Consider the following 25,258-nt stretch of genomic DNA (forward strand, 5'->3'; position numbering starts at 1 on the left):
CATCAGTAAATGTTTTTTATCATATGGGGCTGAGGGTTCATGGTGCTCACAGAGCATGTTCATGGCAGTAGCTGTCTGATATACTTGGAGAATCATTCTGCTCCTTTCATTACACCTTTTTCCCCCCAGAATTTTAAAAACAATACTTATTTAATGCAGCTGGTTCTATTTATTTTGGATTATTTTTTCGTTTGGGGAAGATAGTGGTTTCTGAAAGTTAAAATTTTTTTAATTAATTTTTATTTTATTTTATTTTTGATGAATCACCGTGGGGTACAGTTACAGACTTACAAACTTTTGTGCTTATGTTTCAGTCATACAACGATTGAGTACCCCTCCCTTCGCCAGTGCCCATTCTCCACCACCAATAATCCTGGTATCCCTCCCACCATTCTCACACCACTCCTCTCTACCCTACCCTCCTCTGTGGCAGGGCATTCCCTTTTTGCTGTCTCTTCTTATGGGTGTTATGGTTTGCAATAGAGGTATTGAATAGCTACCACTTGGTCTGTAGTCTACTTTCAGCACACATCTCCCCACCTGAGCAGGCCCTCCAAACACTCCATACTTGGTGTTCCCTTCTCTATCTGAGCTGCCTCTTCCCTCTGCATGTGAGGTCACACCTTTTCTTTGCAGTATAGTTTTCATTTTGTCCCTTTATTGAATCCATACCTGAGATCCTGCTTCACCCTTTTCTCCCTTTCCTCCAGGAAGACCACTGTCACCCTAAAAAGCAAACAAAACTGAAGCTCCATTTCTCATTTTCTTAATAAAAAAGATCTGAAAATGATCTGTAGAACTTGAGGAGACGATTACCTGTTCTCCATTTAATCCATCAATTCCAATTTCCCCATCTTCTCCCTGAAAAGATAGATGTGATCAAAACAGAAGGCACTGCAGTTTTTTTTTTAGACAAATTCAGCATAAAAACTCAAGTTTTGTGCTCTGTATATAATGCCTTTGTTAAGCTAGCCCCATAAAACACTCAAGATTATAAAGTAATAGCAACTCAGCAGGTAAAGGATAATATCTACAATAAAAGATGAGCATAGGGGCTGGATTGATAGCACAGTGGGTTGGGCATTTGCCTTGCACGCGGCCGACCCAGGTTTGATCCTCAGCATCCCATATGGTCTCCCTGAGCACCGCCAGGAGTAATTCCTGAGTGCAAAGACAGGAGTAAGCCCTGTGCATCGCCAGGTGTGACCCACAAAGCAAAAAAAAAAATGAGCATAAATAAAATGAAATGGCTAGTACTGGAAAGACCAAAGGAAGCTAATATATTAGTCAATAATTAAAAACTATAATTATTTCTAGATAAAGATGGGCAGATAGATAGCAGACAATAAATAAATGCTGTACCTCCTGTCCATTTAGTCCTCGGAGTCCCTGAAATTAGAAATTACAGAAGTTTGTTAGTTTTGGAGAAAGGAATTGGTGTTGAGAAGAGTTTGAAAAGTTTTAGGTGACCCTTACCTTAGGACCTTTGGTACCAGAGCATCCCTTGGTCCCTTGCTCTCCCATGGGTCCAATGGCTCCTCTCTCTCCCTGGGAAATAACACAAGCCTAGGTAAGCTTTTTCTATTCTGCAGTCTCTTAGAAAGTTCATGATCTTTTTCATTAGGAAAAGAAAGTAAATGCATATTGTTTACAACTTAGAATTCTGGTTTATGAAACTTAAAATGGAAGTCAATTAAAGAGACTCTGATGCCAAGTCTTTTGCTTTGGTTCCTATCTGGATTCTGTACTGAATGAGGAGGGAACTAACTAAAATAGACATAGGCAACTAGCAACTAAAACATATTTTCAATTTTTTAGGAAATATTCTTGGAGCAGGTAGTGAAAAATGGTGGTGAGCTATTAGAGAACAATATGAGCATGATCTAAGCAAAAGGCAAGATTCCTGGACCAAAATCCATCTTTATTCCTTAAGTCATCTTTTTTTTTTTAACTCTCCTTTCAATTGTTATCTAGGAGCTTCCACCAGTCCATGGAATCTTGTAAGTTGGAAACATGTATACTGTTCTAAATTTCTCTCCCAAGTTGCGACCTGATTATGTCTTTCCACTGTTCCTCACCTATCTACTCATACATCAACACACCAAGATTAAGAAGCTTGTGTCTCATAACGATAGCTACAAGACTTCCTCTTATGATCATTGCTTTATCATCATCTTTAATGTTTACTCTCTAAACCACACTACTGTCATTTTTATAGCAGTACTTAGAACCACCCACTTACTGCCCATCAACTGCCAGATATATTCCAAATTGTCTGAAGGATACTCAAAACTCTCAGTATTTCTTTCACTCAATCCTGGGTTCCAATCATGTGGGATGGTTCCGTCCTGCAGACTAACAATTCTCTGACCCCAGTTACATGCATCTTGAATGCATTCCCTGCCCTCCTGCCAACTCCCAATAGTAGAAAATTATTTCCCACAAACTGTATGGAGAAATTTCTGTTTATCCTTCATAGGTTGGCCCAAGACTTGCCTCCTTGATAGCCGCTTTTTTTTTTATGAGGCCTCTATTCCCCCCAAAAAAAAACATGCTGCCACACTTCACACCTCATTTTGTGCCTCTAAAACAACATTTAGAACAGCACCTAGAGCCATTGTCCTCTTATTTGCTTTCCCACTACTCTAATGTACCATCTTTCCCTTTTTTCTTATCCTAGGGTCTACCACTATACCTGGAACATAGTAAGAAGCTTCATATTAATTTAAAAGGTAAATAAATGAGTAAATGGATGCATGTACTTGTAAGTTGATCTTTGACAAATGTGGCAAATGCTAAGATGTTTTGTTGCATGGTTGTCAAATGAACGAAAGAATGGTGAAGACAAAGAACAAAGGATGGAAAGGGATAGATGCAAGGGAAAATGAGGTCCTTGATAATATGGTGTGCTGGCTTTTCTTGCAAAGTGGACAGGGAGGGGAAAATTGGGGTGGTTTTACTCCCTAGGTAGAGAAGGTAACTGCATTGCGTGCATTGTGAAGTGTGGGTGGACAGTCGTAGAAAAGATAATAGGTTAACAAACTGTTAAAACTTCCAGAAGCAAAGCATCATAAGTTTCAGCAAGAATCATTTTGTATATGAATCCTTAGGTTCTAAATTTCCTTGCCTTCCTTTAAGACGAATTATTTCCTACTGTCAATATGTATTTGAGAACAAAGGGAGCTGAAAAACACATTGACTTACAGCAGTGCCTTCCTCGCCCAGATAGCCTTCACTGCCTTTAAAACCTGGGGTTCCCTGGAAATGGGAAAAAGGAGGAGAAATGAGTACCCCACAGAGCAAAAACTAATGGTAGACCAACAAAAGTACTTAACTTTACAGTTTTATTTTTTATTACAGCATTGAGAATTTGAAAACAAAGCTTCCTCTTCTCCACAATCATGCCTGCTTTTTGCAGAAAAAAATAAATGAAATTTTGAGATTAGTATAGATAATTCAAGGGTGTGTGTGTGTGTGTGTGTGTGTGTGTGTGTGTGTGTGTATGAGAGAGAGGGGGGGGGTGAACCATGACATTGTCCACAGCACTCTCTGTTATATGTAGTGCTGATTTTGTTTTGCTTCATTTTTGCAGACAGGCAAAAGAACATAGTTAAATTTGCCCTGACAGGCTAGAATTAGTCTCTTTTCATTAAAACATCTTTTTAGTATCTTTGTTACATAGAAAAATAGCCCACACACACTTCTTCCTTTTCTTTCTGAATTCTGATTTTTAAAATAATTTTTGTCATTTGCCTTACTTGAAGTTCAGGCATTCAGTAAATAATCTGTCCAAAAGCTTTGTTCAGAAACTCAGCTATGGTGACTTGGGAGTTACAGCATTATCTATAAATTATTCAAAAATCAAATATATAACTAAGCAGTATTAAAATTATCATATAGCATTTGCACACACTTAAACTTTCCTAAAGTCCCAAATTCTATTTTACTTATTTCAGTTATATGAAACTTATTGGTTAGGAATACACAAATATGCTGTTTATTACTGTTTTTCAAATTGACTTGACTTTGTATGTATCTCAGGAGTGACATTTTGGTTCACTAAAGCTGAGTGGAACATCTTAACATCCTTCAGTATGCTATGGTGATGTATTCTAGCTTGATTTTAGCAGACTGCACAATATTCTTTTACTTGATTTAAATGACCCTGCTGCTATTTAAAAGTATTCTACAGCTCTGGGCTGTTTTTTGTTGTTGTTGTTGTTTCAGTATCCTTGTCATTCTTATCAGAACACTGAATAATTAGTAATCTTGGCAGTTATTTCTCCTCGAGACTTTGCTAGAAAGGGTATTTTTTTGGTCTTTCTTTCCCTCTCTTTCTTTTTCTCTTTCTCTCTCTCACTTTCTTTCTTTCCTCCTTCCTTCCTTCCTTCCTTCCTTCCTTCCTTCCTTCCTTCCTTCCTTCCTTCCTTCCTTCCTTCCTTCCTTCCTTCCTTTCTTCTTTCTTTCCTTCTTTCTTTCTTTCTTTCTTTCTTCTTTTCTTTCTTTCTTTCTTTCTTTCTTTCTTTCTTTCTTTCTTTCTTTCTTTCTTTCTTTCTTTCTTTCTTTCTTTCTTTCTTTCTTTTCCCCTCCCTCCCTCCCTCTCTCTCTCTCTCCTTTCTTTCTTTCTTTCTTTCTTTCTTTCTTTCTTTCTTTCTTTCTTTCTTCTCTTTCTTTTCTTTCTTTCTTCTTTCTTTCTTTCTTTCTTTCTTTTCTTTCTTTCTTTCTTTCTTTCTTTTCTTTCTTTCTTTCTTTTTTGCTCTTTGGGTCACATCTGGCGATGCACAGGGGTTACTCCTGGCTCTGCACTCAGGAATTACCCCTGGCCGTGCTCAGGGGACCATATGGGATGCTGTGATTTGAACCCGGGTCGGCCCGCATGCAAGGCAAACGCTCTACCCGCTGTGCTATCTCTCCAGCCCCTCTTTCTTTCTTTCTTTCTTTCTTTCTTTCTTTCTTTCTTTCTTTCTTTCTTTCTTTCTTTCTTTCTTTCTTTCTTTCTTTCTTTCTTTCTTTCTTTCTTTCTTTCTTTCTTTTTCTCTCTCTCTCCCTCCCTCCCTTCCTTCCTTTTTTTTTTTTTTTGCTTTTCGGGTCACTCCCGGCAACGCACAGGGGTTACTCCTGGCTCTGAGCTCAGGAATTACTCTGGCAGTGCTCAGGGGACCATATGGGATGCTGGGGATCGAACCTGGGTCGGCTGCGTGCAAGGAAACACCCTACCCGCTGTGCTATTGCTCTAGCCCCTCTTCTTCCTTCCTTCCTTCCTTCCTTCCTTCCTTCCTTCCTTCCTTCCTTCCTTCCTTCCTTCCTTCCTTCCTTCCTTCCTTCCTTCCTTCCTTCCTTCTCTTTCTTTCTTTCTTTCTTTCTTTCTTTCTTTCTTTCTTTCTTTCTTTCTTTCTTTCTTTCTTTCTTTCTTGTTTCTGTTTGAAAAGACTGATATAGAATGTCTACATTACACATGATTATATATTTTGCCTCCTGAAATGAATACAATAAACAGTTACTTCAGAGATGCTACCTAGAAGTTAAAATCACCACATATTTCTCATCTATAAGGCATTATGCATTCAAGTATAGTAGTCCCTAAGTTAGCTAAAATCACCCTTCTCCCAGGTAGGCCAGGATCTCCCATGGTGCCATCTTCCCCCATGCACTTGCAGAATAAACAGCAGCATGTCCTTTCAGCAACATTGACCTTAGAGGGGAAAAAGGAAAGAATTACATTAGGTGTCATTGCTTCGCAAATCATGCATGCAAGCACCCGGTGTGATCCAGATTCCACAGCCATACCAAGAGCCTCGTCACCGTCACCCATGTAACTGAGCTCTGAAGAGAATGGATGGGGCATTCTTCTACTTCCATGGTCCTTTTGAGAGGTGCATTTTCTGCCATGGGAGGAACTCAGACTCAAATATGAGTGTTCTCACAATGGGTTCAGCATAGACACGGCTCACTATCAGAGGTTCCATTCAAAAACACTAATTTTTGAATGGAACTTCCTAGTCCCTTCCCACCCCAGCATCAACCCTGGTGTTATTGATTACCCTATGTAATCTTGCTTCATTTGATTTACATAATCAAATAAATGTTTGCTATCTTCTTCTTCTTCTTCTTCTTCTTCTCCTGTGTTGTATTTAGAGGACTTAGCCAGTGTTCAAAGTCACATAAACCAAGTTCAATAGTAAAAACTTGTAGACTAGCTTGTCTCTGATAGGATTTAAAAACACTAATTACGTGCTCAGCGTTTTAGAGTAGCAATGAGGGGAGCAATGACAAAGGCTTGTCAAAACCCATGATTATGTGTTTTAAATGTGAATTTCAGCCACCAGTTTGTATTCCCCTGAATAATCTACATAGTTAATTTCCATTTTTTAATGAACCCATGAAATTTGCTATTAAATTATTATTTTAAATTGTTTGCACTTATACCATGCTCTGTTTTATTGGGGTTACACCAGTCTTTGTAATTAAGAAATTTCCCATCAAAATGCTGGTAATGATGAAAAGCAAAAAATTCTGTTATAACAGTTTAGCAACTCCCCCTCATTTCCCATTATATAATGTTCTTTCTCTGACAGTAGAAAATCATCTTTTCTCCCTAAAAGTTCTTTGAAAAACTAATAAAGCTTCAAAGATGTCAAGCCAAATAATTATGGAAACAAAATGGATTCTCTGACTTCACATTATCACTTTTTGTAAGACCACCAGAATTCTACAGCATCTTTAATCCTGAATAATCCATTAGAAAATTTTGATTGTCTTGATTTTGTTGGTCTTGTCTAATTGAAAATTTTGCCTTATATTTCTATCTTCAGAACCTTATGCCCAGATAAGTTATTAGTCAATTTTATTCTTTTGAAAAAAATATAAGAACCCAAACTAGAGTGCTAGACTATTGCCAAGTTATATGTATTCACCTCAAGAAATAATCAGTATTTTATAATTTTCTTGTGTTTTACTATTAACATTAAAATTGATTTATTCTTAAACTTTTTAATACAATGTTTATTAATGTGGTATTTAAAAACCAATAGGCTTATTTTCAAGTATAACTTCCTTTTTATATGAATCACCAATACAGATTTTAAAATGTAATTGATGGGAAGGTATATTTTGTAGAACAGATGTCATCTTTCTCATGTTGCAAGAGAACATCAACAAGTTTCCCTGCTCTGTAAGCAATTATTGTTACATAATTACTACACTGACAAAACTATGTAAAAACATAAATTAATATGAAAATTCCATTCATGGAAAATATCAGGGGCTAGTTCATTATAGGAAAGTATTTTTATATGCTGACCAGAGATATTATGTCACAAGAAAATTATAAAATACTGATTATTTCTTGAGGTGAATACATATAACTTGGCAATAGTCTAGCACTTTAGTTTGGGTTCTTATATTTTTTCAAAAGAAATAAAATTGACTAATAACTTATCTGTGCATAAGGTTCTGAAGATAGAAATATAAGGCAAAATTTTCAATTAGACAAGACCAACAAAATCAAGCCAATCAAAATTTTCTGATGGATTATTCAGAATTAAAGAAGGATTGCTATCCCACATTAGTTTCTCTTGCATTAGAATGGATTGTTTTTTTCTCTGGCTTCATTCTAAGTGTAACGAACTCTCATTTCAGGCCACACTGTAAGAAAACACACAGCTTAAAGACCAGAATTATACTTCATGTAGTCGAAAATCCTTATAATTTTCAAGGGTATAAGAACTTAACGGCAGCCTCACTTTTCAGTTACCCTTGTTCATTGGTTGTAATTTTGGATAGCTAGAGATGCCACTTAATTTTTTTCCTTTGTCTTTCTCCTTTTATTCTTGCCAGGCATATATTAGACATTCCTTAGCACACCTCTACAATATTCTGTTTCTTTCAAGATCAAGATAGCCCCCCCTTTTTTTTCCTTGGCTGTTACTCATTCAGAAATAGCTTTCAACTCAAGAATATACATCTTTCAAATCCAATCTGAATGCAGAGAGAAACTGTAATGATGCCAGCTTTTTTTCTCAATGACTTACCAGGTACTTTGAGAGTCGGCTCCCAAGATCCCTCATTCCAAGAGTGAGCTGGGTTCGGTACTCAAATCCTTTCCCAAATTCAATGTAAGGAAGCTCCGTTAGGTCACTTGAATCTGTAGCTCCATCCAGAGCAACAGTTAGCAGGGCATTCAGTCCTATGCAACAGAGTTTACAATGTTCTAGTTGAACTGGGGGTTCATTATCATAACTATTTGCATTATCTGTTCCACATTGTTATTCTAGGAAAGCAACTCCCAAAGAGGAACACTCATTTTCCTGTCTACTTCTTTCAATAAGCACACATAAAAATTGACAAGTAACAAGACGATAATCAGGAACAACAGCAATTATGCCTTTCTTAGATTAATTAAATTGAAGAGCCTGGCTAGCTACCCGTGGTGTAATCGATATGCCAAAACAGTAACAACAAGTCTCACAATGGAGATGTTACTGGTGCCCGCTCGAGCAAATAGATGAGCAATGGGATGACAGTGATACTGTGATGAAGTGAGGCAAGGAACCAGAATGGTCCAGGAAGTAGGCTAAAATGCAGAGGAATTTCTGTATCAAGAAAAGAACGGTTCCAAATGTTTGCCACTCAAAGTAGATCTTTGGAACTGTTATGTTGGCCTTACCCAGGGTCAGGGATATCAGAAATGCACGATCCCAGGCCCTCTTTGCGACCTAAGTATGCATATTAACATTTGAGAAGAGTTGCTCCAAATGACCTCATTGGGAACAGATAATCCAGCTGGAGCTATAACTATCCCCCAAACACCAAGAAATACTTGTCCAGTAATTAGAAACAAATGGCTCTTAATCATCTGGAGGGGTTCATAGGCTTGGGATTTTATAGACTAGAACTTTTCTAAGAAAACTTTAGAAGACTAGCAGAAGGTTGACACTTATTCTGCAGAGTAAGAACATTAAATGATAGTAATAAACATGCCAATCATCACAGTGGGGGTAACCATAGAAACGTGATTTGCTCTCATCTATTAATAGTAACCGAGAGTCTGTAAGTTTGTTAAGTGTTTTACATGCATTGTAAGATGCAAACACAACCAAAATAGGCATGTGAGATTATTATTTTAATTATATAGACCAGTAAACTGAACCACGCGGGTATTCAATGGCTAACCGAAGTGTAATTTTAGGTTGTCACCTAGACAATTCAACTCAAGTCTATATAGTCAAAGGACCTTTTAATAACTAAAATGTAGCAATGCCCACCACCATAGAATAAGGAACAGTTCTCAAATAGAATAACTTCATGAAAAAATTGACTATTGATGCATGTTTTCTCATTTTGATAAGAATGGTTAGGAAATTCTTTGGCTGAAAGTTGGAAACCAGTGGGCCAGAGCCGATAAAGAACTATTCCAGGATGTAACTGGTAGCAAATAATGCCTCTTAGCTATATGACTATTATATCTTATATTTTCTTATACCTATAAATTCATGTGATACAGTTTTATATGTAATTGAGGTTATAGGAGAATGAAAAGAACATAGTTTCAGGATCTAGTCAAAATCTAGGAGAAGGAAGCTGTGTGGTTGACTGAAGTGAAATAATGGAATAAACGCCTAAATATCGTGTCCCAGCTTCTCTTAGCTTTCCAGGACTTTCCTGATTTTTAAGCTGACATAGAGTTACTCTTGCATGAAAGAGAATGAGGTGGAGAAAGGAATATATGGTTTGGCTGAGACAGTTAAAGAGGAAGGATGAGTTCAACAAATAAAATTTAACGATCAAGACAGAGCATGCTAGTAGGCTTATTTCCAAAGGAAAATCATTACATCCTTTCCCCCATACAAGTTCTAGTTAGTGAAAATTTAAGAGATGAAGTCACAAGACTGTGGGCATATACCCACTATTTGTAACTAGTTTACTCAGAATGTCATCCCGTTGCTCATCGATTTGCTCAAATGGGCACCAGTAACATCTCCATCGTGAAACTTGTTGTTACTGTTTTTGGCATATTGAATACGCCATGGATAGCTTGCCAGGCTCTGCCATGTGGGCAAGATACTCTCAGTAGCTATCCAGGCTCTCTGATAGGGGTGGAGGAATTGAACCCAGGTGGGTCGAGTGCAAGGCAAATGCCCTACCCACTGTGCTCTCACTCAGAATGAGGGATCTCAATACTGCTCCTTTAAAGCCTATCCCATAAATGAGTAATATAGATGAGTTAAGGAAGAAAAGATTTCAAAACATGGTAGAAGAAACAACTACTACATAGAGGATGAGGATCTAGCTTAGTGATAGAACTCAGTTCCGCATATGCCTTTGTGTTTGTGAGGCAACTGCAGCTGATCACCAATCCGCCTGGTCCCTGTTTCCTCCTTCGTTCACCCATCGCCATCGGCTTTCTGGGGTGAGGAAAGTGGCACCAGACCACAAAACGCACACGGGGAGAGACCCCACACTTTGATTGAACACACAGATCTCAGAAATCTGGGGGTTCCAAGAGAAACTTCCAATAAGATATAGAAATATTAAGAAGGACAGAAGAAAATATGCCAACTCTTGAACTTTGGTCAAGGGAACTACAATGTGCATTCCAATTGACATGAAAGCACCAGCAACATTACAGAACATAGGAACAAGTAGGGACAATTTCTGACAATTCCTGTAGACATTTCAGAAGAATAAATATAGTCATTTGAGGGAAAGGATAAGACTTTATGTTCAACAATGTTTCAAATACATAGGATATGAAGAAAATAGTACATGCCAAATGTTTTGAGAACTTTTTTGCTTGGCTGGGTACATCAGAGAGGGGAGGTTGGCAAGTCCAGGGCTATTTGAGAGCCTGGAACGTTCAGACACAGAACTGAGTTCTAAGGTTCCAAACTTAACAAACATTCCTTTCCCAATCTTTCCCCCATGCCTACTACCTTCTTTTCTAAGTTCCTCAGATTTTTGTTCAAGTTTTTCAATGTCCTCATCCAATCCATCGGAAAATAAAAGAACCACCTAGGAAAGTATTAAAAAAAAAAGAAAAGAAAAAATGAGCAAAAATGAGGTAATACAAACATAGACCAATAAAACAGAACCAAGTTACCTTTCCTCGAGCCGCTGATTTATTCTGAAATGTATCCCAGAGGGAACTCAAGAGGTTGGCGTTGAGGAGAGATGGTCCCTTCACTGTTACATCCTTCAAGCTGTTCAGTATTGTGTCACTGTAGATCTCAAACTTGGGTGTGTATTTTTCCATGGCATGGGTCACTTGAAAAGCCACGCTAACCTGAGTCTCTGTGCCCACTTCACAGCTGACCCCATTGAGAGAGCTGATGGCATGCAAGATATTTGGAAGGTAGGTTTCCATCCAGGACTGACCTTCGAGCAAAGTCTGTCCATTCTGCTGGGTTGAGATGTCAAATCCTACCACAACATCCACAAAACAGTCTAGAATTCAAAGGAAAAGGGATATTTATTAGATCATCATTTCCCTTCAATTGATCTGGATGTCATGCATACATTAGGAACTGGGATTTTTATTCTAGTCCCATTGTAAAATTGGAAAATAAGGAAAAACATGAGGAATTATGGAAGATTCAATCATATATATATATATATGTATAGCATGTCATAGTTTAAAGTTGTATGTAGATTCTAGTTGGAATAAAATCTAATTGATACAAAAGGTTAAATTATTTTAAATATACTTAAATAAATTTATATTTAATGTGTAAGATGTAATTAATATAAAAATATAGTTGGTATGACATCTAGATGATTTTCTAATAAAGTTCTGATTTTGTTGTGGCCACTGGAGAAAACCTTCAACAATTTGAATATTTCAAAATCTTCTCATGGAAATTATTTATTTCTTTTTTACAATTAATTTATTTAAAAATTTTTGGTCCACACCCAGAGATGCTCAGGTATTAATTGTTTGGAAGAGGAGGAGGCTACACCCAGCTATGCAGTCAGGAATTACTCCTGGCAGTGATCAGGGTACCATATGGGATGTTGGGGATCAAACCTGGGTCTACCATGTGCAAGATAAGCACCCTAACTACTATACTTATACTCTGGCCACTCTTGCGGAAATTTCAAGAGTCTGCAATAGGAAATTTATTATATGTTACTTATTAAATAAGGGATTCAATAAACATTAAACTATGATAATTATAAGGAAGGTATAAAAATATTTGAATACAAAAGTCACTTAGAAAAATAAAAACAAAGGTTTTGTCTAAAGTAGCACTGCACTGTAGCACTGTTGTCCCATTGTTCATCGATTTGCTAGAGCGGGCACCCAGTAACATCTCCATTGCGAGACTTGCTATTTCTGTTTTTGGCATATTGAATACGCCATGGGTAGCTTTCCAGGCTCTGTAGTGCAGGTAGGATACTCTAGGTTTCTTAAACTCTTGCCACTTGTGGCTGTTTCTTTTTTTTAATTTTATTGAATCACCGTGAGATATAGTTACAAGCTTTCATGTTTGGGTTACAATCACACAATGATCAAACACCCATCCCTCCACCAGTGCACATTCCCCACCACCAATATCCCCAGCATACCTCCCCCCACCCCCCCCCCCCGCTTTCCCATCCTCCCACTGCCTCCAGGGCAGACAATATTCCCCATACTCTCTCTCTGTTTTTGGGCATTATGATTTGCAATGCAGATACTGAGAGGTTATCATGCTCTTTATCTATTTTCTTTTATCTATCCTTTATCTATTTTCAGCACACATCTCCCATCTCAAATGATTCCTCCAACCATCATTTTTTTTAGTGATCCCTTCTCTATTCCAGCTGCCTTCTCCCACCCTTCACCCACTCATGATGCAGGCTTCTAACTATGGAGCAATCTTCCTGGCCCTTGTATCTACTGTCCTTGGGTGTCAGTCTCGTGTTGTGTTATTTTATACTCCACAAATGAGTACAGTGACTGTTTTTTTGACTGAGAAGTTTACAATGATTCTGGGTATATAAGTGTATGATATAGGTACGTAACTCAAACCTTGGATGATAATAATAAATCATGAATAAATTTATTTTCAGATGATTCAACACTCACTTGTGATTGCCTATGTCGGATTTCGATACAGAGTTAAAGAAGCTAGGGTCTAAAGTGGTATTTTGATGCTTTATCTTTCTAAACAGACTCCTCTTCATGTTTTCTAATATCTTCTCTAAAAAGTAAAAACCCTTCAAATCCTTGAGCTTTAGCTTGACTGAAGACATTGGACACCAATAACCCATATTCAACCATGTCAAAGATGGTGTCACCTTCAGACCTTAGCCACTCAACAGGATGAAGTCACTCAGGGTCAAGAAATACTCGGTGAAGTACAGAATCAAAGTAATTTTTCTAGGGCTAGAGTGATAGTACAGTGGGTAGGGTGATTGCTTTGCAACAAAGCCAACATGAGTTCGAGCCCAGGAATCTCATATGATCCGCCAAACCTCTGCCAGAAGTGATTTCTGAGCACAGAGCCAGGAGTAAGCCCTGAACACATCATGTGCCTACCCTCTGCAAAACAAAACAAAACAAAACAAAAAACGAAATAAAGTGACTTTGCTTTCATCTTTATTCACTCCAGGAACAGTTAAGCATCACAGAAACTAGAAGAGATTTGATCTTTTTGAAGGTCTTCCAAGCTGTGATTGGGAGAGAGGATTTTCTGCGATCCTAGAAATTTTCTGCCCACTAGGCCAGAGGTTCAGTGGGCAGAAAATGATGGCCTGAGGATGCTTCTTGTGCCCTCTGGTGCTGAGAATTACCCAGGATACCCAGACAGTGCTCAGAGGCCTCCAGAGCTGCACTCAGAGATGCTTGAAAGACCCTGTGGTGTTAAGGATTGAATTGGGTTCAGCTGCATACTAGGAATATGCCTTAGCTCTTCCATTATCTCTTTAGCTCCGGGATTTGACATTGTAAGCTACAGTTCCTAAAGGGAAGCTAATTACAAAAGGATAAAGTCACATGACATTATACATTCTTCTTTCAAGAACTTTTCCAGGTGGCTAAAATGCAATATATATAGCTTGCTTGATCAACTAAGAAAAAGGGGTGTTTAATTTTATTTTGCTTTGTTCAGATCAACAGTTTTTCAGCTATTTGTTGTGTGGACAAAAGATCACTCACACTCTCTCTAAACACTGTTTAGCTGAACACTTTCGGATCTTTGAAAACAAAATATCAGTTTCAACGCTTAAAACAAGAGTTAATCACTTAATTCATTTATAATGGAAAAAAAGTTGGGTGAGGGAAAATAAAAGCCATATTTGATCATCAATTCTCACTGTTAAACTTAAGGTAAATCAATATTATAGAACGATCCAAAAGGTGGGTCTTATTTTAGTGTATTTACTTTATTGGAAAATCTCATTTTCAAAAAGCAAGAAGAAAAACCAACCAGAAGGAAGCATCAGAAAACAGTCTTTCCAAAATTCCTCTTGAACTTCTTGAATGAATATTTTTTATCTCTGTTACAAAACTCAAGGTTTCAAGCTTGAGAAAGCATTGTTTTAAACCCTGAACAAAAAGTGACCAAGATAAGTTACTGACTATAAGGAAAACAGTCTCCTTAAAATGTAAACATTGGCAGAAATGCCAAAATGATATCAAGCGATCTTGGGAACTGTCCCTTTTAAAATGCATTTTAGTTCTTTGTCTATATCACTGAAAGCACAAACCTAGTAAATAAGTCTCCAGTGTTTATTTAACTGATTTAAACTGACAGCTAATTCTGTGGTAACATGATCCTTGGGATAAACTTTGGGGAGTAAATCCATCTACAGCAGCCACGTATCTAAATCCAATCAGAGTCCAGGTTCTCCAAGCCACGTGGACTCTCAGGAGCCCTACAAGGACAGCTGCCCTCCACTCAAGAGCTTATCAAAATTTATAAGAGGAAAGAATAGTTTTGGCTGGAAGCTAGAAAAAAGACAAAAAATGCACTTCCAAACAGAAATAATGAAATACTCAACTGGAATAGGAGGAGTGGGAACAACTGAAAAGGAAGAACAAAAGCACAATAAAATGTAATGAAATTGAGAAGGTGAACCACATGAGTGGTCCTAGAGGGTGAAAATAAAGAATATGTCAAGCTGGTGTTTTGAGCCTCTGACTAGTCCTGGTAAACAGAAGGATTTAAACCGGGAGAGAACGTTCTTTGATTGGGAAAGCACAAGGTTTAGTATTAGCCACGTGTCTACCATGTGTCCACTAAGTGACTTTTTGGCAAACCTTTGAACTTCTCTGGGCATGATTATTAATTTTTGCCTATAAGCATAAGGAAGTTATTAATAAAATATGAAATAAGAGCATAGATTAGACTATCAGTGGCCTCCAGTTTATGATGGTTAAACTTATATATATGTATATATATATATTTACTTTAAACTCATGCAAAATTTGGGCTAGAGTGATAGCACAGCAGGTAGGGCATTTGCCTTGCAATAAGCTGACCCAGGTTTGATTCCTCCATCCCTCTCAGAGAGCCCAGCAAGCTACTGAGAGTATCCTGCCCGGACAGCGGAGCCTGGCAAGCTATCTGTGGTGTATCCGATATGCCAAAAACAGCAACAAGTCTCACAATGGAGACATTACTGGTGCCCGCTCGAGCAAGTCGCTGAACAACGGGATGACAGTGCTATAGTGCAGGCAAAATTGATGCGTATACACTAGAAACTGTACTTTGGATTTCAATACTTCTTCTTCTAGACTAGCAATCTGTGGCATGAGACTGGCGGCTCTAGGCAGTGGCTATGAGTGGAAGTTCCCCATATGCCACCAGGGAGGATGGCACAGGCTCAAGGTAAACCTAGGCTGGCTACATTTTTAGATGTCACATTTTGTGCTTTCTGTTACCATCCTGTCTACAGAATGCAAATCTGTTTCTGAGGCAGTCAACAATTGACTATAAAACAGGCTTTGTGTGAAACAATTTACCCCAAACTCTAGGCAAAATTCTGTTTTCTGAGCATGTTAAAGGTGGGTGAAGCAGAACTATGATATTCAGTGGGTTAGGTGTATGAAATGCATTAAATCCATGTACAATTAGAGAGGCTCTTGAAGTTGACTTAACTTTATCAATGAGAAAATGAAGGCTAGGGACTTTTTCCTAAGTTATGCATATTTTAAAAAGTCTACGTCTGATTTATTTGAGCCACACTAGACTGCTATCTGGTTTCCTTGATTTGGGACTTGCAGAAATGGCAGTTTCTGCTATATTTGTACATGCCTTTGTAATTTTATCACTGTTCATTCCAGCCTCATCAGACTTTAACTCTCAGCTTGACTACAGTGGACAACATTCTTTCTTGCTAGAGTAATAACTTCAAATTTATCTTCATAAAGAGTACTTTCTTCATTTATTTCTGCATCGATGGCTGCTTCCTCTAAGGATAAGTTACTTTATTTTTAAAGTACATACTTAGGACATACACTTCTGACTTTTGATTTTCCATATGGTTTTATTTCACTTAAGTAGAAAGATCAACGTTTCAATTTTTTTTGCCTAAAAATTGGAAATGAGTACTTCATAAGAAGCCGGAAATTAATATGGAAAATTTGTCTGAGTTCACTAGATGCATTTCAAAATATAAGATCATAAAGCAGAATTTACAAAGAGACAAGTCCCTAGTCTTTAACAGACTGCAGGTTTTTTTTTAAACATGTATCCTACATATGAGATATTTGGAAAGCTTTGAGCTGAAAGTTTAGAATCAAATTTTGGGGAAGAGCTGCAGAGATGCTGGGAAATCCATGCCCACTTTTACACATATAGAAGGAGAGGGCTCATTTCCTGTGAGGGGTAGAAGATTGAAGAGAGCTCAGAGATGACTTCAGCTTAAAAATTCTGACAAATAAAATACTGAATGACCGGTTTCTCTTCCCACAAAGAGGAGATGATCATGCTATTGGGGGGAGGGAGGACTTGGGGAGTAGCTTCCAGTATTCAGTAAGACAATTGGTATTGATGTGCTATTTTCCCCACTGTGCTAATATGGCTGTATGCAGGGATGAGCTGCAGGGGCTCCCCTACTCTTCTGTTCAAGCAGGCTGCCTGGAGGGGCAAAGAGATTGCTGCAGAACAAGGTTACAGCCATTACCTGATGTCCAGAGACTGAGGAAGGCAGAAGAGACCCTGTGGGACTGCGAGTTACTTACCTTGCCCAAAGAAATCATGGTTGAGAGATGTTCTGATCAATGTGTGGGTCAAAATGGAGGAGGGAAGGAGAAATCGCTGAAGGAGTCATGAATAGAAACTGTTTCAGATGTAGACTATGATTTGAAAAAGCAAGTCAACAAGCCACAGCTTTCTTATAGCTCCGCAACCCAATCCAAAGAGGCCACAGCTATCGCTAGCAAGAAGGGAGGGAGGAGTGCCAGGATAAGGGGGAGAAGTGACCAGTGGGAACAATGGGTAACATGCCAACCATAGGCGGTCTCTTGTTTCATGGCAGGTGGGCAGCCTATGCAGACTGGAAAGTGAAGCAATCTTGGCTGAAGGTTGGAGTTTCAATAATGACAATAGGATGGACATACTGATTACCAAGAAAATGGTCACTTATTCCCTCATGGTGATTTGGGGCCAAACCAGAGAAAGTATGCCTCAACTGATATATGTAAGGATCTCAGGGTTGATAAAAAATGCAGTCATTGTATAACTACACCCCAGGTGTCCTGCTTATTCAAAGGAGAATTTAAATATTCATTTTTCTCACTAAATGTTCACAAGGATCTTTTGAACTGTCACTCAAGAGATGCTGCTGTCGTTCACAACTCACAGATGAGAAAAATTAAACTTATGTCCGTCAAGTGGAGATTTGCAGCCCAGTTGTCCATTTCCAGTGATGTCTCTTAACTGCTATTTTCCTCTCCCTGGTGGAAATCCAAGGTTAACATTTATGATGGTGGCTAGATAAAATCACAGCCAACCCATTGGGCGTGTATAAGAAGGAAAATCCATCTTTCTTTTAAGACCTTTTCTTTCATCTGATGGAAAAGGTTGAAAGGCTGCAAGCTTAGAAAGAAATTGACTGATGTCTGCAGTCAAGTTTCATAACAAATACATAAGCCTATAAAGATGAACCCTGAATACACATACTGCAGCTCTGGGCAGCCCTGTAGGCCTTGGGGTCTCGAAACCCCAATCTGTCAGTCTTTCTCTTTGAAATCATCTAGGCTGTCTACAGTGGCCTCTTCCTACTCTATTCCTCAAAAGAACACATACTCCCAGGAGAGAGGGGGAAAAATACACAGACTTTCAGATGATTTATTTCTCAATCCACAAGACATACATACAGACATTCTCCTCTCCCCTTCAAGCCCCCGATACACAGACACATGATAACTGAAAGGTTCAGTTTGAAATCCAGAAGCACCCATTAAATTTCTTTCCAACCCCAGAGGACATAAGAGAGCTGGAGAAGAATGGCAGAAGAAACAGAGAGAAGGCAGCCTTAGATACTTACTGCTCTCGCCCCCTGCAGTACAGATGTCACGAACTATTCTCTTCTTGATCTTTTTCAGCTCATCGAAGTTATGAACTGTCAATTTTTTATCTGCAGATCCAGTGATCTGCACCAGTTGCTGGTCATCCACATTCCCAATGCCCACAGAGTAGAGGTCAATGCCTCTGTTTCTCAGCTCTTCAGCTGCCTGAGCCACCTCATCCTGGGACTTGCCATCTGTAAGGACCAGCAACACCTGAGGGGTACCTGCATGTATCCGACTACCTGTATCTGGCAGGAAGTAACGAGCCACTTTCCGGAGTGCAGCACCAATGTGTGTGTTTCCGAAGAGCTGCTGGATGTTCTCAATCTGCCGAGAGATTTCCTCCTTGCCTGTGAAGGTCCCCAAAGGAAACTCTGGCCGGTAGGAATCACTAAACTGGGCTGCTCCTATATGTACTCTGTTAAGGCTGACATCAAAGTCTTGAACCACTGATGCCAAGAATTCCTTCATCTTCCTGAAGTCATCGGGATAGATGCTAGTTGAGCCGTCCATGAGGAAAACAAGGTCTACTTTTTCAATTTCACAATCTACGACGACAAGATTAACAACAAAACATTTAGTTGATTCGTCCTACTTTAACACAGGTAGAATAAATTCCACATTTGCAGCTATCTAGAACTACTGTTTCTGATTTTCTATGCCATGTCCTGTGGCTGCAGTTATTGGAGAGGGACTAAAACAAAAGTTTATCTAAGAGGCAATAGACCCCCTACAGTCATCCAAGCTTCTATGGCTCTCTTAGCTTATCTATTTGGCCTGATGTCACCTCCTCTGCCATGTCATATGCAGAGAACGGTGGGTGGCACTACAGAAAACTTATTCGCACTTGGAGTCTCATCTTAAACTTTCCAGAAAGGCCAGTGCCAAGAGCAGCACAGCCAGAAACAACAAAACACTCATGTACCATTACCGATTCAAATAGAGAGACAGGCATCTGAATTATTGACAGGGTTTCCATGGCCAATTGAGCAAATAATTGCATTTTTAGTCATCCAGGCAAATTGAGGGAATGGTTTTAAAATCATGTCATCTAAGTACTAGATTATATGCTTAACAAACCCCAAACATTCCTAAAATCTTAATTTCATTCCCTGACACTGCCTGACCTCCTGAGCACTGGCTGTAGCCCTGGTGGTCCTGAAGTACTAATGCCTAAGCAGGCCAAGTTTCCAGACCTCCTTCCAGTATGCCCCCACCAAAATCAAATCAAATCATGCCTGTTAGTCTACAGCTAGTCAATTTTCCCCTTAGCAGCTTCATTCTCCTTTTTGGTACACTCAGGCAAAAATATCTACTTGATAAAAATAATTGTGGTCAATGAAGCATAGTTCTGAGTACTTCTGTTCAATTAATATAGTGACTATCACACAGAATGAGGAAGAAAAATCAATAGATGGGCTGTGCTGGCCACATGCTTGTGTGTGCCCTGAAGCTTTCAGTAAGCATTATCATCTCCTGAATTCCCCCGGGATCTCACCACTGACCTAATTAATTCTCATTTTAGCCTCAGGAAAGAGGAGAGGTGTCTAATATTCCTGCAGTTGAGATACATAAGGAAAAGATAAAAAGAATGATGGTAAATCACTCCTTCAGGTTATGCTTAAGTCATTAAATTCTTTTGTAAGGGACATGTACTTTTATTCTGCCAAATAGAGAGCATTCAATATAAAAAAATTCATTATCAACTTCCACAGTGCGCTTAAAAAAGACAGATCAAAGTTGAAAGACTGACCAAGAAAAGGCAAAAATAGACTGTTTTCTAGTACAAGTTGGAAAAAACTTGTTAGTTATCTCAATAATAAAAAAGAAGGCTAGCATATGAAAATCAGAAGTTAAACAATTTAACAAAGAAACTGTGCCAAGATGTTGGAATCTGGATTAAAAGCAATTCAGCTGATAAAAAACACTCTTATGTTTTGGTCAAATACATCTGAATTAACATTAAGGAATTTTTGGAGTCCACAATGCCCATCTAAAAACAAAAAGAGTACAATGGCAGCTGAGTGAGATCATGAACAAAGGCCTACAGACATTAGCACATGCAATCTTAGCTGCTGAGACAGCAAAATCCTCTAAGAGCAAGGAAGACACACTGGGATTTGCTTTGGAAACATCCGAGAATGGAGAATTATTTAATATTGGGCTCTATGTTTTAACAAGTGAGTGTATAGCAGAAATAAGTAAAAGAAGAAAGGGCTTTAGATGTCAGAAGACCCTAGCCAGTCAATTTCTCCTTTAGCAGCTTCATTCTCCTTTCAAGTACATTTAGGTAATTTTGGTACATGGAGAGAGTTTGGTTTCCTGTGCAAAGAGCAGGAAGAACTCCTGTGGGGAAAAGATACATAAACAAATTTGTGTTTCAAAGCTGGTTGCCTCTGATATCCAAAAGTAAAACATTCATGGTATAACTTGGTTGGCTATTCTTGGGATCTAGAATGCAAAAAAAAAAAAAAAACACACATTTTTCCTTCTAAAGTAATAGTAATAATAGCATTCAAGTCTTCTCAAAATAACTATCAAATAACTATCAAAATAAATATCAAATAAGAATATTATAGTACAGAGAATACTTACAGAGGGAGAACCCGGCCAAAACATTTTTTTAAAAAAAGGTTGTTTCAAAGTGGTGAATCCCCTATTGGTAGTTTACAGGGAACAGTCGGATAGGGCTGTACTAGAAGGATTCCTCTTTCAGAGGAAGGATGAATACAACATCCTTGAGATCTTCCTGACTCTGAAATTTGACCACATTGAAAGCTCAATGAATCAACCAATGTCCCTTCTCTTTTCTCAGAAGAAGCTGTTCCTAAGGGTTCTTGCTTTGACTCCTCTCTCACTATCACTTCTGCTGTTATTTAAGAAAAAAAAATGAATGAACAACCTTACCAACTTTTGAAGAGCTACACACACTGGCTGACACATCTGAAAATATCCCCTTCAGGCCTCCAAAAGTCTTCACGAAGAAGTACTTGTCACTCGATCCTGCCATGGCTAGCAGCTCCTCGGTATTGGCACCATCAATGCCCACAGCCAGGACAAGAATGCCTTGGTCTCGCAGGGCCTTGGCTGTAGCATTGAGTTTGTCTGAATCATGGGATTCCCCATCAGTGATGACAATGAGGACTTGGGGGACCCCCTTGTGGAGGCGGCTGCCTCGGGCTTCAGTGAACATGTGTTCTGAGAAGCGTAGCGCCTCTGCCGTATAAGTATTGCCCCCCATGGGTTGGTCTTTCTGGAGGGCGGAGATCACGTCCCTTTTTGTATCAAATTTCTCCAGATAAAACAGCACCTCTGGGTGATCAGCATATTTCAGAGCCCCAAATCGAACCTGATTTTTGCCAACGTCAGATTTTTTCACCAAATCAATCATAAAGTCCTTCATGATATTATATTCATTAGAATCAATGCTGCCAGAGCTGTCAATCACAAACACAACATCTAAGACTTCAATCCGTTTGCATTCTAAAAGAGAAAGGAAAATAGCTGAAGTCAGTTTGGTCCATCATAGGGGACTTCCTTCCCACCAGCTGATTTTTTTATGAGGGAAGGGAGGTTATCATCTTCATCAGAGTGAGTCGTATATTAGACTTTTCCTTTCCCAAGTAACAAATACATACTCAGTATAGATAGTTGTTGTCAGTAACAGTAAATAAGAGAAACTTTGGAGACAAAACAGATGTGAAGAGACTCCTTTTTGGGTGGTGGGTTGGCGGGAAGGAAGGGTCAGGTGACAAGTATCTTTAGGAGTAAGCATTTTAAATGCTCTCAGACTAAATTTTTTTTTAAATCATAATTCCTGGAAATTTTTCTGTATGAAAAATGTCTTCAACATGTTTTTCATTTATGCAAATTTGTCTAATTTGAAGTGACTGGGATCATGAGATTTTATTCTTATGATAAATCTTGGGAAAGTGACCAAATGAGAATGAATTTGGCAACACTGTATTTTTTTAATGGTTACATGATAGCTGCCTTTCCAAGGTCACATTGTCTTACTTTTTCACTTTCTTGAAATATCTATTTTCATTATTGGGCCTCACCATAGAAAAAATAAGCCCATTTTATATTTGGCCCCACTGAGTTGCTCTACCATGATGCCTCTATTAACTTTAGAAACTTTGGTTCAATGCCATGAAAAAGTAAAGAAGGACAGACCCGATTAGTACCTAATCCATGGGTATGCAGCACACTCTTAGCCAAGATGCAGAGTTCCAGGCTCCATTCATTTTGGGGAAGTGGAATTGCAAGATGGTTAATTTTTTAGTCCTTATGTAACCCTATCTCTCTATGGGTTTTGGAAAGGTATGTTCCAAATATTAAATCATCTCTTCTGAAGAAATGGAATTGTGAGAAAGCAGCTATTTCTCCCCAGAGGCTCACTTTCCATCTTTGGCCAACCACTTGCTTGCCATTTGGTAGAACCCAGAGCCAGCAAATTTACCCCACTAATTGGAAACCATGTGTACAAAACCTTAAAACAAATTTCAAGAACAGTTGGTTAAAGGAGATATTATGTCTTTGTGGTCTTTGGCTGCCCTGGGGAGACCGCTACCCCTGGGACATACGGAGAGAGGATTACTCAGTGTTGGAACTCTTTGCAGAGTTCAGATTTGTTCTGGGTAAAATGGCCAGGAAATACAATCCAGGTGCATGCATGAAACACAGTCCATGATCATCAAACATTCTGGGGGTGCTGAACAGAACTGATTTTTGAGCAGCAGAACAATCCTCCTGTTTTTCCCCCAAACTCCATTAGGTTGTTCATTACTTTGCAGTTTCATGACAAGAGAATAAAGAAAACTTTGAGGCATCCAGTGCTCAAGTTCCCATATGATATTTCTACTTTGTAGGATTTATAAATATCAGAGTATTTTTACAAACATAAATATGGAAACATCAATAGTAGACATTGGGTCTACTAAAGGAGAGTTATCTTGCCCAGGAGGTCATGTTTTCTTCCAACAATCCACACACATCCAATAAATCCATATCATAGGAGAGTAAGACCCATGTCTTAAAATGGAACTGTCTCAGTGGTGTAATTCACACTCTAGAACTCTGATTTGGGACCAGGCTGAAGCCAGATACCAACAATGACTTGCCTTGCTTAACATCTACGTAAGGCCTGTCATATTTGCCTACTTAATTTCTGAAGAAACTGCCACAATAAATCATCTGCAACCTTGACCTAACTCTTTTTAAGGATATCAACCTAAGACATAGTAGGATAATATTTTTCTTAAATTATGAATCCATCATCCTTCTGCCCTTAGTCTATACATCATATAGAGTTTAGATAGACCAAAGTTGTTCTTAATTGCCTAGTTCATCATTTATGTTGGGAAAACATATTTATCAAACGCCAAATATGGCTTATCTTGAAACTGGGAACAACCAGTGTTGGTAGGGATATGGTTAAAAAAAGGAATCTTCATTCACTGTTGGTGAGAATGTTGTCTGTTTAGCCTCCAAGGAAAACAGTATGTATATTTGTTTAAAAAATAATAATAGAGTTTTTATATGACCCGGCAAACCCATATCTAGGCATCTATCCCAAGAACACAAAAACATTAATTTAAAAAAGTAGTAGGGGCTGGAGCAATAGCTCAGTGGGTAGGGCGTTTGCCTTGCATGCGGCCGACCCAGGTTCGATTCCCAGCATCCCATATGGTCCCCTGAGCACCGCCAGGGGTGATTCCTGAGTGCAGAGCCAGGAGTGACCCCTGTGCATTGCCGGGTGTGACCCAAAAAGCAAAAAATAAATAAATAAATAAATTAAAAAAATAAAAAAGTAGTATACATTCACCAATGTTCATTGTGACACATCAAAATAGCTAGGATGTAGAAACAAACCAAACATCAGATGGTAGATGAAAGGTGAAAGAAACTGTGGCATATATACATAACAAAATACTATGCAGCTGTAAGAAAAGATAAAATCTTGTTATTCTCTGCAATTTGGATGGAACTGAAAGGCATAATATTGAGTAAAATAAGTAAAAATATAATGACTAAAATAAAGGAAAGTAACAAATATTTGATGATCTTACCCATCTGTGGTACACAGATAAATAAAACAAAGAAATAGCAACAAATGGAGAAAAAAATCTCTAGATCCTAGGTTACAAAACTGAGATCACCAAGCAGCAAGCAGTGGAGGAGAATGAAGAGTTAAACTAGAAGTAACATAAGAACAATATGGAGATCTCCTGCACTTTGGTGGTGGGAGGTGTGTAATAACTGTACTTCAAAACAATTAAATGAATATTAATACAATTGAAAACATGCTACTTTAGCTACAACAACAAAAATCATTTTAAAAATAGAATGAGTTAGAAAGACTCTCTTGAATTAACATTTTTCAGATTAAATAAGAGAGCTGGAGAGAGTACAGGAGTTAAAGTGCTTGCCTTGCACGTCACTGACCCTGGTTCTATGCCTGGCACAGCACACTGATCCCAGAGCACTGTCAGAAGTGATCCCTAAGCACAGCGCTAGGAGTAAGACCTGAGCACCATTGGGTATAGCCCCCAAGCCAAGAATAAAATTTAAAAAGACATAAATTTTTTTAAAAGAAAGAAAACAATATCTTGGGTATATATTTGTAAATATATTTGCAGCCACGTGACCTCTTATAGTCTAGCCTACTGATGTGCCTAAAGCAGCACACATGTGTTTGGTTTTAACATATTTGCTTGCATTCTCTGATATACATTCTCTGTCCCAGCAAGCTACCAAGAG

The 25,258-nt window shown here is 38.5% G+C and overlaps 1 protein-coding gene across 1 annotated transcript in view; it reads right to left on the reverse strand.

Moving 5' to 3' along the window:
• COL6A6 (collagen type VI alpha 6 chain) overlaps positions 1-25,258 on the reverse strand; it is a 113,303-nt gene that overhangs the window by 76,942 nt on the left and 11,103 nt on the right. The window contains 11 exon segments of the mRNA XM_004603930.3: positions 673-726; positions 817-861; positions 1,363-1,389; positions 1,477-1,548; positions 3,205-3,258; positions 5,600-5,692; positions 8,031-8,185; positions 10,932-11,010; positions 11,099-11,442; positions 18,475-19,044; positions 21,404-21,979. Of these exon segments, the coding sequence (XP_004603987.3) occupies positions 673-726; positions 817-861; positions 1,363-1,389; positions 1,477-1,548; positions 3,205-3,258; positions 5,600-5,692; positions 8,031-8,185; positions 10,932-11,010; positions 11,099-11,442; positions 18,475-19,044; positions 21,404-21,979 (2,069 nt within the window).

The sequence above is a fragment of the Sorex araneus genome, chromosome 4 (assembly GCF_027595985.1).
Source record: "Sorex araneus isolate mSorAra2 chromosome 4, mSorAra2.pri, whole genome shotgun sequence".
Lineage (NCBI taxonomy): Eukaryota > Metazoa > Chordata > Mammalia > Eulipotyphla > Soricidae > Sorex > Sorex araneus.